Consider the following 17,773-nt stretch of genomic DNA (forward strand, 5'->3'; position numbering starts at 1 on the left):
TAAATAAATAATGTCGAGTTATTCTACTAAATTATGAATTTTATTTCAGTTTTTTACTGAAAATACTTTGTTTATTTACATTATAATAAAATTGATAAATCTTCGAAAATAATATAAATATATTACAATAATCAAGAATTATGTATGATTATTTTTTCTTTTTCATAGATGATTGATTCAAAATCAGATGAAATTCTTCCAGAAAGAAAGTATGAAACGTATAAAACAAAAGCAGTAGCTACTCCTTCTGAAGAAAATATAGAGGATAAAGCATGCAAAGTTTCTCCTGATACAGAAAATAATACTCATTTCACTTGTAATGTACCCTCTACAGAAATTTCAAGACAAAATTTACAAACTGGAAAGCAAACTACTGATCAAATTATAGCTGAGATAAAAGATTTTAATAATAAGATGAATAATATGTCTGGAAATAATTGGTTTTCATCATTATCATATGAAGATCAAGAAAACAATCTTATTGCTGAAAAACAATTACATTTTCATCCCTATTGTATCAACGATATTATTTTCAATACAATTAATTCTCAGTTTGATTCAAATATGAATGTGCCAATAAATACCAAGGTAATTAATGAAGATTCAGTTAACGTAGAAGAATTAGATAATCCACATATTGATGTCGATGGAAATTATGCACAGAATTTTTCTACAAATTCTGTTATCGATTCTATTGATGAAAATCAGAAAGAAGCGAAAGTAAATAAATTACAACACGAAATTGATACCGATAGCATCGTTCTTAGTGCAGGACAAAGTACTGATCTTGAAAGATATTTAGATAGTTCTGCAGAGACTCTTAAAACTGATAGCACTCAAAATACTCCATCATCATTTAAATTGACTTTAGCTGATGACTGTAGTTCACAGAGTAATTTATGTCTTTCTTGTACCGACAGCAGTGAAACATTGGTGGCATTAAGTGTTTCAAGTGATAAATGTGTAGAAAATAAATTTGTAAATAAATCATATTCAACGATAGAGGAAAAGAATTTAAATTCGTCGCTTGATAGTAGCCTATCAAGTATGGACGAAAATACCGAAAACACTGTCAGGCAGCATATCCGTAAATCGTCGTATACTTTAGACGAGCCTTCTCCGGCTTTGTTGTTAGCATTAGGTGAACACGAAGTCTCTCATTTTGCATCAACAAACTCTCAAAACAATTCTGTAATTTTTAATTCTGTTAGTGATTTATCAAATAAACATTCAGAGAATTTAAATATTATTGCTTCAGAAGACGAATTGTCTAAAATCTTAACAAATATTTCCCTTAATAGTGTGAAAAATTTATCAACAAGGAACAATAGTGATTTAAATGAATTAATTAGTCATCACAAAGAAACATTTCCTTTTTCAAACAACGATTCTAGTTTTATTGTAAATAATAAAGAAGATAAAACACCATTATTAAATGAGATAGGAGCTATGAAGTAAGTTTAAAACAGTTTTTATTTATTTCTAAGAATAATTTTCTCTTTCTAGTTTTAAAAATAGAAACGTTGATCTTTTTTATATGATACGAGTTATTGTTATTTTGTAATTGACTCTACTAAATTCATATTATTAAAGGTTTTATTTTTAAATTTGAAATGATTCTTTATTCAAGAATACAAGTCTGTATAAAACATGATTATATTGTATATGATTCTTATTTTTTAAATTCTAAGCGTTATATTATAAGAACACAATCTATTGTACCTGTAACATTAAATTAATGCCACAAGTTCAATAGGTGTGATATTAATTTAATGTTACAAGTTCAATAGATGAGAGTACTTCAAACAGAATTGGCAAATATTATGCATGATTTGTAAAAAACAAATAAATACAGGTAGGCCTTCTACAATGCCGTAGATACGTTCCTCGAAATACCGCGTTATGGGAAATCGCGTTATAGGAGACATCAACTTCATACAAAAACTGGGATTCTGTTCTAAAAAGAGAAAAACTGCCTTTTATGGTGTAACATTTTCATCATTTTTTAATTTGTGTACATAAAAAGCTTAAATAAAATTCAACATCATATAAAAACTAAAAAGATTACGATTTCAAGTCAAAATCAAAAAGAAACATAATGTTATGCTCACAAATTCAGTCCTCGTCGTCACTTATTACAGAATGTTTGACTGGCCTTATTTCGAGATCTGAGCTTGTTTCATCAACTTCCGCTGCAGTTATGTGATCTGCTGTGATTTTTCTGTTATGTGAAAGATAATTTGTTTCTAAATACCCTAAACCGCGTTGTAAAAGTACTGCATTGTAAGAAAATTTCCACGTTTTTCCAACCGCGTTGGAGCGAAAATGCGTTGTAAAGCTACCGCGTTATAGGAGGCCTACCTGTATGTAAAAAGTTTAAAATATTTTGATAACTTTTGATTTCTTGAATAATAGAGATTTTTTTTATTAGTGTTTAAGGATAGGATGTCAAAATTAATGATTGAAATGCTGTTTCTACATGGATATCTGTTGCTATATTTTTAAGAGACAATTGATAATAATGATAGAGAGCAATTGTTATTAATATTTTTATATTAAATAAAAGATGAAATATATATATATGTGTGTGTGTGTGTGTGTAACTTTGAACAAAATATTGAAATATACAAGTTTTTATTTAGCAAGACTTTTTAATATTTCTCTAACATTATTTTATTAAATCATTTATTTAAAAAATTTTATTAGGAAAACAATGGAAGATCTTTTACATGTACAAGAAATTAATTTTGAAAATGCAAGACAGAAGCTAGCTAAAATGCAGCAAGAACAAATGGAACTGTTATTGAAGGAACAACGCCAGCAGTGGCAATTTTTAATAGAAGAGCTGAATTTAGAGAACAAACAGAATGAGAAATCAAATGTAACATCACCAGAATTAGTAGAAAAAATTGGTAAGAAATAAGTTGTAGCAAGGATATATACTTAATTTAAAAAATTTAAATACAGTGCTCTCTTGCTAATCTGAACTGATTATTGTAAGGGTCATTTGGATTAGCAGTATTATATATAAAGAAAAGCAAGTCCGAAAGGACTACAGATGAATTCAACTTGTTTTTAAGAGTAATCCAAGTTCTTTTGGTGTTTGTATGAACATTTAGTGGAAAAACAAATAAAATTGGTTTGGATTAATGAGAGTGCACTGTATATTCTAAAATGAATAGAAAATTTTACTTCAATAATGAGTAGAATTCAGTTATAAAAGTTTGACTGATTAATTTTTAATTTATTCTTATGTTTTTATTGGATTTTTTAAAACTATTTATGATTTGAGCATAAAGAAGACCTTTTCATGTCTATCATGGGTTTGTCCAGACTGCCAATGGGGTGACAGCATGGTGAGGGATGATGCCCAAACATATCTGGACTAACTCTTATAATTGACTCTTATTCAATATTGCTTTAACTGACCATATTCTTGTCGAAATTTGTTTTTGCAAATCAAATTTCTGGTGTCAATTCTGGGAATGAGTGCATTACACTGTAATGATCATATAACTTTTACACTTCAGTTAGTCTTTGCTATCTGTCCTGTTCGGATAGCAATCACATTGTGTGTACAATATTTTTGTTTTTAATTACATTAATTTGAAATGATAGATTTGAGCAAGCATAAATGAAATGTGTTAGCTATTGAAACAGAACTAAAAGCATTGGAATTTACTAATAATGGAGAATCCGTAAAATGGATATTTAATGAACTGGGTATTGGAAAAAGTGTGGTGAATGAAACTGAAAACTCCTTCAAGACTTCATTAGCAAATAGAATTAAAATGTTCTCAACATACAAGCCAACAAATGAAGTTATCAATGATCATTACAGATATGATTTATGTGAGAATGAGAAAGAGGAATACTTCTTAATGGGCTGATTTTAGAAGAAAAGGCAATACACAAGAAAGTTAACAGTAAATAATAATTTTTAGTCAGTGAAAGATGGCTTTCATGATGTAAAAAGTCCAGAGTTCTTTATCTATTCGTGGCAAATTATTGTCGGAAGATTCTGCAAGCAAATTTTTCCAAGTTTTTAGACCTTGTACAGAAAAAAAATATTACTATACCTTTATATACATAAATCTATAAACTCCACGAACCTATCTTCTGATGACATTAAAGTTATGTTTTTATTATCTAATATTATTGTCGGTGCAACTTATGAATAAAGATGTGACAGTCTGAAAAGACAGTATAGAAGGAAACTTATTTCAGAAATTCTTGAAAGAACTGCTGATGAAAAAATGGAACTGAAACACTTAGGAAAATTAACATAAGGGATGTGATTTATATATTGGCATCTGCTTTTGAAGAAATGCTGTTATCAACATTTATGAGACTACGGAGAAAACTAGGGCCTTCAATGCATAGCTCCTCGTCTAGATCACAGTTTCCGGATAAAGAACTCTGCACGAAGGTCTGACAAACTACGACAACATTGTTCTTCTCAATGATTTGGAACAATTATCAAAGTTCAAAAAATTGAAAGAAAGAGCTTCAGTTTATAAACGATCACATTTTAGAGAATTAAATGTTAACAGATAATGAAATCATGATTTACATGTTGACATATAAGCTGTTAATCAAGAGAAATGATGGAAAAAAAGGACTAGAGAACTCCTGAATGGAAATAAAAATTACAAAAGAATAATTCATTTGGAAAGCAAGAGAGATCGAAACTGCAACAAGGTGTATTGAACAGCAAGATAATTCATTTGCCATTGATATAATCCTTACGAAAAAGTGGCACGATTTTGCTAGAAAAATGAATTTAAATTCATTTAAGAAATTGTTTAATTTAATTATAAATTGAACAATTTCATATCAATATTTTATATATTTTGTTGCAATTTTAATTATATCTTAATTTTTTCATTTTCATTATTTGATAAATAGTATATGATTATAGATAAATAATAAAAACTTATTCCAATATTAATTTTTAATTGAAAACAAAGATAAAAATGTTTTATTGAGAAAGAAATAAATCCATCGATAAGGTCATTGAATAGTTGGGAGATTTAGTTTTGTTTCATTATTGAAAAATAAAATAAATATGAGAACAGCAATGTTAACATTTGTTTACTGTCGTTACGTTTTGTGTACTAAAAAACATTAGTGGATTAATTTGTTTATAAAATGAGATTTTGTTGGATTACGCAGTTTCTTAAACCATTATTTACTATTTTTTGATAAACATACCATATCATTTTATGTATATTCTTACTCTCTTTTCATTTATTCTTTTGAAGAAAAGTAAGTAACTTATTTTTATAATGTAAATATATCTTTAATATTTATAGTAAGTACAGTTTATGAAATCTTGTAGAAGATTGACTTACGAATTTTTAATTAATTCATTATAACTACAATCAATCCCTTCAATAGTAGATATACTAAAATTATTTAAGGTAATTAGGTATTTGTAAAGTTTCTTAAATTACTTTAATAATTAAGATTAATGTATTAGAAACGTAAACAAGTTTGTCTTTAAAATTTTAATTATTTGAAATATACTTTAAAATGCATTTATTTTTACTATGTTAAAATTATTTGTTTTGGTTATTCTTCCATTTATTTTCATTAATTTATAATAACACCTCTAATTTTTTTTTTTTTAAATCAGTTTTGCTAAGTTTTATATTTTGAACAGTTATTTTGTTACTGTCAATAAATTTTCCTATATACCATATTTTACGGACTATAAGACGCACCTTAATTTTTAAGCAATTTTTTTAAAAAAAATACCTATAAGATGCTACGGACTATAAGACGCACCTGAATTTTGGAGGCAATTTTTCGAAGAAAAAAGTGCGTGTTATAGTTTGTAAAATGCGGTAATTTCAAATATATTTAAAGTACAGTAGACCCCCCTATAACACGGGTTCATATAAGATTCGTATAACACGCTAAAAAAGGCTCGTATAACACGGTAAAAGAACGAGACAGATTGTCACGGTCGACTCGTGTCTCGACAGGATTGGACAGAATAGCGGATGTTGCACAAACCGTTGAGTTTAAACGAGCAGCGGACCTATTAAAAACCATTTATTATTCAATGGCCATAAAAATTATATTTCTATTAATGATGTCTCCAAAGTTCGGCGAATTTTTCGCAGAAAGAATAACTTATCGGGAAACGTGTCCGCCATTCCACGAGCTGCTCCGCGACGAAAATAAGCTTAAGCAATGGCATCTTCAAACGGTGCGCACTCGATAAGTATTCCTACAACTTTGTGTTTATAGCATAGTTTATATGGATTATTTGCAAAAAATTATGTGTTTTGGAAATGTTTGAGTAAAATTAGTCTAGAATTGATTAATCTTATGGAAGAAAACCTTTCAAACAGCAGTACCCCCTAAACTGCACAAGTGCCGGGCTGTGAACGGCTCATGTATTTGTAAAGTCTAAGTGACTCGTACGACATGGAATTCATATAACACGGAACGTATGTACCGTGCCATATGAATTCCGTCTAGGGGGGGTCTACTGTATATTCAGAAAATTTTAATAAAACATACTGCAAATTTAAAAATAACAGATAAAACAAAAGTCAAAATTAAAAATGTTTAAGAGTTTTAATTAAATTGATTTATCGGGATCAAAATGTACCGTCTGGATAACATCAGATGATTGCCATGAATAATTTGGATATTAACATCATTTATTATTCTTCATTCATGTTGGTTTACCTTACTTGGTCTAGTCTGGTCTATCTTTAACGAATAAAATTAAGATTAGTTTTTTGTCTCAGTGTGTTGATGTTTGACATAAACAAATCAATCATTAAAAGACCATTTTTGTCTGATTAAGTTTTAATGTTATATTCTATTGAAATGAAAAGCATTTTTGTTATGTAAATAAGTTAAATAACAACAATAAACTGTTCAGTTAATAAAAATCTATTGTTTAAATAGTTAAAAATAAAATGAGACACTATGAACAATTCCTATAAAAGAAGAACTTTTATAGGAATTGTTTAATGTACATTTCATGTTAGATAGTGCTAAAGCTGGCTTTACATATTCGATATTCATTGAATGCTGAGCAAACATTTGGCCGATACCAAGTAGTGTGGATGATTTATTTGTGACTAATATTCGGTGTTCATTGTTTTTCACTCCTTGTTGGTACGTTGTGCTGAATCAAAGGAGACGAATAAGCAATTTGACAATTGGTGAATACCGAACATATGGAACCAGCTTAAAAATTATTACTAAAACTACTGTAGTATTATTATTATTTGTGTATGTTCATATTTAAATAGAAGTTAAATGAATAGTGTAATAATTAAAAAATCTTTTATTATTTCTTTTTTTGCTATCTAATGTTTACTATGGTAAATGGGCCCATGGAATTAAGAGAAATACAGAAGTAAAAATGGCTGAGAAACACTACCAACACCTATTTTATTTGTAGCTCCTTTAATTTAGATTTTATATTAAAAATGTCTAATAATTTATATTGTTTTTTTTTTATTATTTAAATTATAAATAGAAAATGTAAATTTTGGATATAAAAAATATTTTTCTCTAATTTTTATAGACATTTTATTGTTAATACTAATTAAATTAAAATTCCGAAATTTATATTTTTAGAAGGAAATAATACCGTGAATAATATCTCTCCATTAAGCGACAAAGATGACGTCGGCAAAGTACAAACATTCTCGGAAATAAACAATAGTAACGATAAGAGAGAAGTAAGTTTAATCGAATTATATTATTTTATTTGAAATAACTCTTTCTTTCCGATTCGAAATTAAAGAGAAAATTTCACGATAAAATAGTTTAGCCCAGAAATGTTGGCCAAATTTAACCGAGTGAGTGCCGTCGCCAAAGGATATTTAACTAGACGTCTCATGAAAACGGAACGCGTCCAGAATATAATTCAAACAATTAAGGTTATCATCTTATTTTATTTTTAATTAATTTATTTCCAGTAATAATTGAAAATGATTTTTTTTTTTTTTTTAAGGATACTTTAATATGTGCTTTAAAATTTCATCAAGAAACTCCTATTAAAAAAGGAAAAATTACAGTCAAAGATGCCGAACTTCATAAAAGACTTATTGCACAAGTGAGTGGGTAATATATGATATATTGAATTCTTAAATGTATTTTTATTAAGTAAAGAAAATAATAATATGGTATATATACTTTTGTACTTTTTATTTTTGAAAAGTCTAATGAGGAAGTTTTGTAATAATTAATAATTATGTAAGAAGATTTTTGTAACATATGAACACAAGCATAAAATAAGAAACGGATAAACTATATTTGATACAACATTGGTTTCAATGTACAAAATTCAGTAATATAAAAAACAATTTTCATGAAGGCTGATTGTATCTCTTTGGTTATACATGCAATCTCTAGCAGATGACATTAAAAATGTAATGCTTTTTCTGAGAAAATTATTGAAAATAGAAGCTGATAGAACCAAATGGTTTTTAGCATTAGATTCCTATTTAATTTTTCTATTTGCTTCTGTTTTCAAGAATTTTTAGAAAAGGCTTTTCCCATAGAAAAAGTATTAAAATTTAATGTCATGTGTTGGAGATTATGTGCATAACCAAAGATGTTACAATCATTCTTAAGAAATTTTCATATACAGTAGAGCATCGATTATCCGACTCGATTGGGGACCGGGGTTGGTCGGATAACCGAAAAGTATGAAAAAATACATGATTAGTATAGTATATTAGCATATCCCTATTACCCTACTTCGCGTTGAATTTTCATCGATGTTAAGCCTAACAAAATTTTTTCAAAATAATAATCGTCACTATTGTATCGTTAAAAATGATTTCTTTATTTTGCACAAAATAAATACAAAAATAAAGAAAAAAATAGAAAATTAAGCCTGGTTTAAATACTGGCCTTCCTTTCACGGTCGAGCCAATGTTGCCAGCTAAAACACGCAAAAAATTTAACGGAAATAATATTAAAGTAGCCAAGACATAGCCAAATATTGTAGCGCCGCATCACTAGCGGACATTTGAATTTGCCGACTAGAACGCGGTCGGTTAACCGACGTGACGGTCGATCGGGGGTCGGATAATCGACGCTCTACCGTATTTTACAAACGTAGCACTAAATTCTGTTCAAACATTGTCTTAAGATGCTTGTTACTCTTTCATTCGTCATTTCCAAGAGAGCAGTAATAAACAAGCATTCTTTAAATTGATCATTTATCCTAAAAATGACTTTTTACTTATAAGAGCTGTGGAGTTTTGCAAATGATTTTCAAATTCTCATATTTTTTCTCTTGGTTCAAATAATTTTATTCATATCTAATATTACTACTGACAGAGTTGTATCTGTTTCACATTTTAAATAAGGATAGGAATAACATTGAATAAACTTTAGTTATATGTTGATAGTAAAGTATAACTATATATACCAGACATGGGCAAATGCGGCTTCGAGAGCCACGTGCGGCTCTTGCCGAAAGTGTTAATTTCTGTTTTTTATTACTATTTTTACAATTTTATTTTTATAATTTTGTGAAAATATGTTTATTAAAAAAATTCAATATTTGTTTTATATTATATTTATTTATATATATAAAAACGAATGTATGTCTGTCTGTCCGTCTGTTTGTCCTTCATGCATTACTACACCATTTATCAGATTATTAAACAACTTTCCAAAGTTTCGTGGCACACTCCCGCGAAGGTTTGTGGCATATGTGAAGACCACCATTTCCCCCCTTCCAAAAATATCTTTATATATGGATTAAGGCTTTTATGTCCAACAGGTGGTGCTAACTCTGACGACCTAAGTTTGCTTTTCTGTGAGAATGGACTAAAGCAGATCATTTTCTATCTATCTATCTGTATAAATAAAATATATACGTTCATTTGTTCCTACCGATTCCTTTGAAATTTTGACACAACGTTGTATTCGAATACACACGTGTTTTTATATAATATACATGTCAAAATTCCCCCCACTGGGAGGGAGATGGATGGGATTAAGGCTTACCATGAAGAACTTGGCTTCTATTATACTATTTTAGATGCAGTTTTTTGCGTTTTAATAAGTTACGTCAACAGAATATACACTAAAAAGGGATTTTTCGATATTTCCTTACAGGGGAGAGGGACAGGATTAAGGCTTACTGTGAAGAACTTGGCTTTTATTATACTATTTTAGATGCGTGTTTGATTGCATTTTAATAGGGTACATCAAGAGAATGAACACTAAGAAGGGATTTTTTGAAATTCCCCCCACGGGGGAAGTGTTATACATTTATAATAGATACATTTTGAGTCACGACAACATGTGGCCGGGTCAGCTAGTATTATATAATAAAATTGCATGCCATACCATACTACCCACCACGACAGTACAGAACTCGGCTCCCATGCATTTTGCAAAACCTACATTTCGCCTCCCACTGAACTCTTGCTTGCCCACCCGATATATACTGTATACAGGAATTCAATACATATAATTTGTCTAAAAGTTATATAATGACAAAAAGAAAAAAATAGAAGAAACAACGAACAATTTGCTTTAAGGAAACAAATAGATAAAAAACTTTTTGGTAAAACAAGTACTGAAAAAGTTAATCAGATTAATATTAATGCAAGTAAAATATCAATATTTTCTCAATTCTAAGATGCACCATGAATTTCGAATTGAATTTTAGGATTTATTTTTTATGGAGAGAAAAATTCAGATGTGGGTTAAACGACAACTTTAATTTGCAGTTATAAACTCATCAAGTGGCTATTCTTTTGTCTAAAGTCACCAAGAGCATCTTTAGAGAATGCGAAAAATCCTTTGTGGTGCGGATATCCACTTCTCATCGTGATTTTTTCCAAAACTACCAAAGACGTGTATAGGCATGCCTTGTTTTTAGCTCTATGGCATTTGTTTTTTGTACGTCGGTCTACTTTTTAATTGATATTATTAATCACTTCTATTAGATACTTACTTAAACTTCTATTTTAAAAGCTGATAAGTTTCCAATAATTTCTCTCTTCTACACAGATGATTGATTCATTGTGATGGTAACAAATTAGCAAATTTAAACACAGTAAAACTTCTCTCACTCAAAGAAAATGAAGCACTTGGTAGTCTCATTGGAATAGTATAGGAATTTAATGTCTCCAACTTGGAGAAAATTTGAGTTGAAGAAATCCAAGTTGTAGGTTTTTGTGGTCCCTTGACATTTATTTATTTATGTTACTTTCAACTTCCCTGACTCAAATTTTAATGTTTATTCTATCCAAAGTGATCATAATTATCAGATTTCCATAAAATTTTTAGACAGTTATGTCTATTGTCTCCAACACCCATTTGCAGACAATGTCCCAGTCCAAAGCAAGAGGACCTCATATTTTATTTCAACAAGATGTACCATACCTACAAAACTGTTCAATTCCATTAGTTACATTGAACATTTTGCTGAAAGGTGTTACCTGGGCAGTTTAAAACAAAAAACTATCAAAGGTTCTTTATATGATGCAAATCTATTCAGAATTGGCATTTTTCACTGTATTGTTCTCTAACTTGAATTGGAGCATGCTGCCCCTTAAAGCATCGAGTTAGAGAAATCGTACTGTACATGTTTTACACATTAGCTGCCCAATTAAACATTTCAAATTAATTTTTTGTGCTATTTATAGAAATACCTCCAAAAACATTGCCATTTTGGGACGGTTACAATTGTAACTCTTTCCAACATCAGATCAACTCTTTCCAACTCATATAACAAGATTGTTAAAGTGTAAAGAGAAGGGATTTGCAGTTTCTGATAAAAGAGTGAATGCTGTTCTTAAGCGACACAAACATCTTGACTCGGCAGCTAGTTTGATCTTTGAGCCTTTGGAAGCCTCCACCTAAAGGTAGTATGCCATTTTGATTTTAAAAAAGTCATTTATAATGTGGGAAAACCTACTCACTCAAAGGAACATTGCCAAGCAATTAAAGATTGTCTCAGGCAACAGGCAACAGTTCATCACTTAATATCCAAAAATCTACATTTAGAGGTATGATCACTCTTCCTTCTTTAACTATGAGGGTGTTATGTACTTACAAGACAGGACATACTTATGGGTAGCCCTGTTGGGGAAATTATATGAAATGGTGGTGAGGAAACTTGAGAATGACATTCTACCTTGCCTTTATTACCTAATTACTTTGTGCACAGATATGTTGATGACATTTTAATTCTGTGGCAAAGCAAACCAGATCTCGAAGGCTTCGACCATAGCACCTATGGTCTCTCCCTCCGGGTGGATCAACAGTTACGAATGGGTGCACTTTCCTGGATATATGGATCATCTTCAGGGACAGATGCTTCACCATAAAAGTTAATCATAAAGAAACATATTTTCTTTTCTTCATTCCTAACTAGTCATATGATCTGCACCAGTACAAGATGGCTGCCTTTAGATCTCTGGTTAGGAGGGCTTTCGTGCACTGCTTGTAAAGTACTATTTTTAGTATCTTAGGAAACCGACACTAACTGCGGATGGTAAAACTTCCGTTAACCTAACGGGTACTTTACGTGGATTCGAGAGTAGTTTGCCGGGCCTGGACTTTTACGTGTGCACCGAAAAAATTAGTAAGAATAACGACAAATATCAAGTCAAAGCAAAAGTTTCAAATATATTTAATTAGTAAATCGAATTTAACTATGTGCAATTGTCTATAATCCAAAACAAAATTTATTAACGAAAATCAACAAGTCAACCCGACAATAAAACTCAGCTACTAACTTTATCTTAATTCCCCTTTGAAAATTCGACAAATCAAAAACTTAAGAACTATGAACAAAATCTCTTACGAACTAAACATCTATCCGTCACCTCACTATACTAGGAACCTGTTTCCTCAATCCTTTCGCTTTTGTCAAATCAAATTCCTCTTTAAACACCTTGGACCACCTAATTCTCAATCTGGACTTTGCCTCGAATTTTTCACTCAGTAGTACACCTCAATCAGAAATTGCCTCGACCGTCTTTGGTTAGCGTGCTGGTTTTATGCTGCGAGGTGACATCACAATTCAGCTAGGTTACTCCCCTTATTTACATACTTAGTTTTTCTAACATCAAATTTATTTCTGGCAGCTTCAATTCTCCGACAAAATCTTATAAACCGTTTATAAAGCATTTAGCACAATTTTCTGGGATGTTTTATGACGGTTTAGTAAGTATTTCTTTTCTAGTGAGTGTGGGGATTCCCCCCTCCATTTTTTTCTGTGGACTGTTTATTTCCGCTGGGCAGCGCAAGTGCGCGTGATTTTTCCTACGGCGCTCGTTCTTTCGTGAGTTGGTTTATTATCTTCTTTTTTGGTTACTAATAAGAGAGTGGTGGGAACCTTCGTCCTAACTAAACATAAGCCCCAAACAAAATATAATATAACAAAAAATAATAATAAAATAAAAATAACGCTCAGGCTCAGTTCCTTACATGCTCATCAACACAAGATACAAAAAAAAGGAATTAAAATTCATACATCTGTAGCCATACACCACAACTACCTGGTGGCCCTCATCAACAAACTTGTACAACAATATTGGCATCCTGGAAACCAGATGCAGATGCAGCACAAAGACAGGTTTGTGGATATTACATACAACAGGGAATTGCCATAGCTGCTAACATCAGAGGGACCTATAGAAGAAGCCCCACAGTTTTTATTTATTAGGAATGATACAGAACTGGTGGAAGAATCTTTCTCACCTAGAGTATACACCATCTCTGTCCTGGACTGTAACTTGATATGTTATATGTTGGAGCAGCAGGGTTAGAATCGGAGAACATGAGTACAGCGTCGGAAAAAAGCTTTCTTACACCGCACTCATCGCCTGGGCAGAGGACGATGTGGTACACATAGAGTTTAATTGAGCACAATTGTTATATTGGACAGTGGATCCCAGAGCTCTGAAATATTTAGAGGGTTTGGAAATATACAAGATAATCATGAATTGGAAGGTAGTGAACTGAACTTTAAGGACTCGGATTCCCTCTCAACAGTGTGGTAGACATTGAACTTTTTTAGTACTCAGTTTCAATGTATATATCATTGTTAAAATAGTCACACATTGTCCTTGTCAAAAGATGACACAATCGATTCCACTTAATTGGGAAACATTGTTTAATTGGGCCAAATTGGATTAGTCTCAAACTAATAATAAATTCTAAAAATAAATATGTAATACGTGGGAAAATAAATAAGTAGGTAAAAAAAATAATAATTAGGTACCTATTTTAATTCTTTATTAAACCAGAATACAGAAAATATTTGTACTATAAATTGTGCAGAAAAAATAATATACACATGATAAATTTTAATTCTGCAAAAATGTATCAAGTGTAGTCTGTCTTTTGCTTCCGAAATTTTGCAGTTCTACAAAATCAGCACATATATTCAGTGCAGATGTAGGGCTTCTTTCGTTACCTTCCTGCATAAAATGATGCTGTAACCTGAGTAATCACGAGGCAAAAAAATTTATAGCCACAAGCACAGGTGGGTCATTGTCCTCATCATTGCTTTCTTCATCAAATTTTTGACATTTGGATTTAATGACTTCAACAATTGCATCCTCAAAGTTTTCATTTTTATTGTAACATGGTAAATTGTCATCTATTGTTGAAAATTCTTCATTATTCATGATAGGAACTTTCAGTACGCCTCCATTTTCCTCACTGCTCAAAATTCCAGGAACTTCCAAAGATTTCAAACTACAAACAGCAAAGCAGTTTTGTATTATGCTGCTTTTTTATAGCTTGCAATTGTATTGCTTGCAAAATGGAAATTTTTCCACTGATCTCTCTGGCTGTTGATGAACTTGTTAATAGATTTTCATCAATGGATTTCAGTATGTAATTAACCAATATGTCTTTAAATATTTTATTACCTCCATGTCTATTGGTTGCACTAAGGATGCTGTATTAAGAGAAATTACAGCCTGATATTTTTACGTTATCTAAACGAGTGTGCGGCACAATTATCGAGAAGTAACAAAATTTTCCTTTGCTTATGTTGTAATTCTACGTCCCAACTCATAAGCCAATTCCAAAAAAATTTCAGAAGTTATCCATGCATTACTATTGGCATAGCACAATAATAGAGGCCAGTTTCATCAGTGTTGTAGATATTGTCGGAACAGAAATTCTCTAAAAGAAAAAGTAGAAATTTTAGTTTTTTGCCATTGTTCGGCACTTACATTATCCGCACTGCCCTTTTCGCCGTGCACTTTTTTATACTTGATATTGTGTCTCGCTTTCCATCAAGACAACCAACCACCAGTTGCTTTAATCGTTGTGACAGCTTTTTAGCTGAGTCGCAACGATTAAAGCAACTGACTTTGCCTTCAACACTGGACCACTAACTGTAGAAAACCATTAATCTAATGCTTCTTTGACTTCTGGATCCTTTCCATTACACTTTCTTTAGGATGTTCCTGGAATTTCTTTCTGTAATGCCCACTCCTCACACAGTTGATTTTCTTCTTGTAGGAGATGTGCAATGGTAGATTTTGGTACACCAGTTATATCAACGAGTCTACAATAGCTTGTATTCAATGGTTGGCTTTTAATTTTATTATGTAAATGTCTACTAGGACAGACCGTATTATTAGGAGTTATTGTACTGATGTTCGGTTTCTGCAATTGAGGAAAACTTATTCAGAAAAAAAAAAATCTTTATTGTTCACCTGTTATTTCACCTGTACATACTTTATTTGTGTTTCGGACCTTTGGGTCCCTCTTTATTAGGTTTACAATAACACAGTGCTAAAAACAAAAATTACAATAATACAATACATTAAAAATTCCTGATAATAATATATAAATTTTAGCATAATTTTTAATTTACCTTTTGTTAAGTACTTCGATATGTAAATAAATAAACAGAAGAATTCCCATTATAATATATTTATACCTGTATAAAGGTAAATATGCATTTATAAAAATTACAACGTTTAAAAGGATTTTTTACTCACTTATCCATCGTTTGCCGTTGCATGCATTATTAACATTTCCACTTGGCTTACTCCTTTTATAAATCCCTCAGTCTGTTACTCCTGTTATCGATAATACTGTTCCACGATTGGTAAATTTCTCTACCCAAGTTGTTATTATTCTAACTTATCACAATAAATAATTATTTGTGTCATTTTAACCGTAATAATACACATTTTTATTTTTAAAATTATTGTACCGTACATATTAACTGTGTAATAAATAAAGTCACTAAGAACAAAATTTTTTCATTAATCATAAGATATAAAAAAAGGCTTAAAAGTGATATATAAATCTTCCATATTTATGACTTTTAATCCAAAAAGCACATTAACTTGGATAATTGGGATTCTATTGTATTCATTAAATTATATTTAGATATAATAGTTAACATAAAGAATCGTGGATGGGCACCAACAATAAAACTTAGTTTCTGTTTGTGGCATGTTTAATTTTTCATGTATTTTCATTGTCTGCCATATTGATCTAATATCACAATATTCTTAATTTGTTATATACAGACACTCAAATATCTTTAAATTCAGTTTTCTACACTCTTTCTTTTCGCATTTTCCGTAGTACTTTTGAAAAGTGAGAATTAATGCTTTACGGTTTGAGTATTTCACTCTTGCTCTTAAGTTTGTTTTCTGAGGTAATGAACTCAGTTATAGGACAGTTAAAGATTATAAACTGTTTTGATGTTTGTACCTCGAATACACAATATGCATTTATGTCTGCTACACATAAAAAATTTACAAAGTCTGACATTTTATTAATCACGGTAAAAAGTCTGATTTACCGATTATTTTATCCTCCCGTAAAATCGGAAATGTTTAAGTATGTCGATTTGATTTTCATTTTCAGTTAACGGCTGCCTGTTACGAGCTACACGATATCTTTTTTAAATTAACACCAAAAGAAAGGATGGCCATAATCAGTCAGTCCAGATATTCTTCTAAAGAAAAGATAGAAAAAGAAAAGGTATACATTTTCAAATAATAAACTTTTTTAAAATACTTTTTTACTAAAAAGTGTCATTTTTAGTCTTTCTGTAATGTATCAAATATGGAAAGCAAAAAGCAGTTGTCCAGTGCCACACTAAAAGTGTTAGAAAGGAAGAAAAGGTAGTCTTTTAAAATACACTTATATTATTATTCCAAAGATGTAAAATCTCGTTTAATTTTCCAATAGGAATAGTAATGATAATTTCGATGGGAGAAAGTCTTCAAAATATCACACGAAAGCCATCAGAAGGTTCGTATTAAAAATTCGTACTTAGGAAATTTTTTAAATTTAAACCCCGTACATAATTGAATTGTTTTTAATTTAAGAGGAAATGCAGTTTCCAACCGTCCATCCGTTACGCCTCCGACCCATAAATATGCACATCAGACGTCGCTCAAACAGGAACCTCAAAAAGGTAATTATTTTATAGAGAAAGCATTTTCAATAAAAATTTAATTCTTTTGAAAAAAAATTATTCAGTTTCTCGAAAGAGCACGGTGGTCGGAAATCATTCCTCGGCCCGTAAGAAGCTTTTGGAAAGCGCAAACACAAAGAAGTAAATTTTTATTTTGACAAAATAATTTTTGTACAATTCTGCAGAATAAGTCATGTTGTTAAATATTTTGAATGATTTTTCATGTTTTTTTTCTACTAGTTCATAAATGAAAGTTTTATACATTGAAAAGTTTTTAACTAAAATTTTTTAACAGATTGAAATAAAAATTAAATTTGAATTGCATAGATATTTTTTTTACCAAATGTTTGAATG

At 30.4% G+C, this 17,773-nt stretch overlaps 1 protein-coding gene across 1 annotated transcript; it reads left to right on the forward strand.

The window, feature by feature from the left end:
- The first annotated feature begins 168 nt into the window (after positions 1-168).
- Positions 169-17,743, forward strand: LOC136968504 (uncharacterized). Its single transcript, XM_067262484.1, has 10 exons — positions 169-1,454; positions 2,707-2,912; positions 7,612-7,715; positions 7,803-7,916; positions 7,991-8,092; positions 16,864-16,980; positions 17,044-17,123; positions 17,191-17,253; positions 17,331-17,419; positions 17,485-17,743. Exons 1-10 carry the CDS (start codon positions 169-171, stop codon positions 17,562-17,564), a joined length of 2,241 nt encoding a protein of 746 aa, XP_067118585.1. The 3' UTR covers positions 17,565-17,743.
- Positions 17,744-17,773: the final 30 nt, after the last annotated feature.

The sequence above is a fragment of the Centruroides vittatus genome, unplaced genomic scaffold, assembly GCF_030686945.1.
Source record: "Centruroides vittatus isolate TY-2023 unplaced genomic scaffold, ASM3068694v2 contig_1477, whole genome shotgun sequence".
Lineage (NCBI taxonomy): Eukaryota > Metazoa > Arthropoda > Arachnida > Scorpiones > Buthidae > Centruroides > Centruroides vittatus.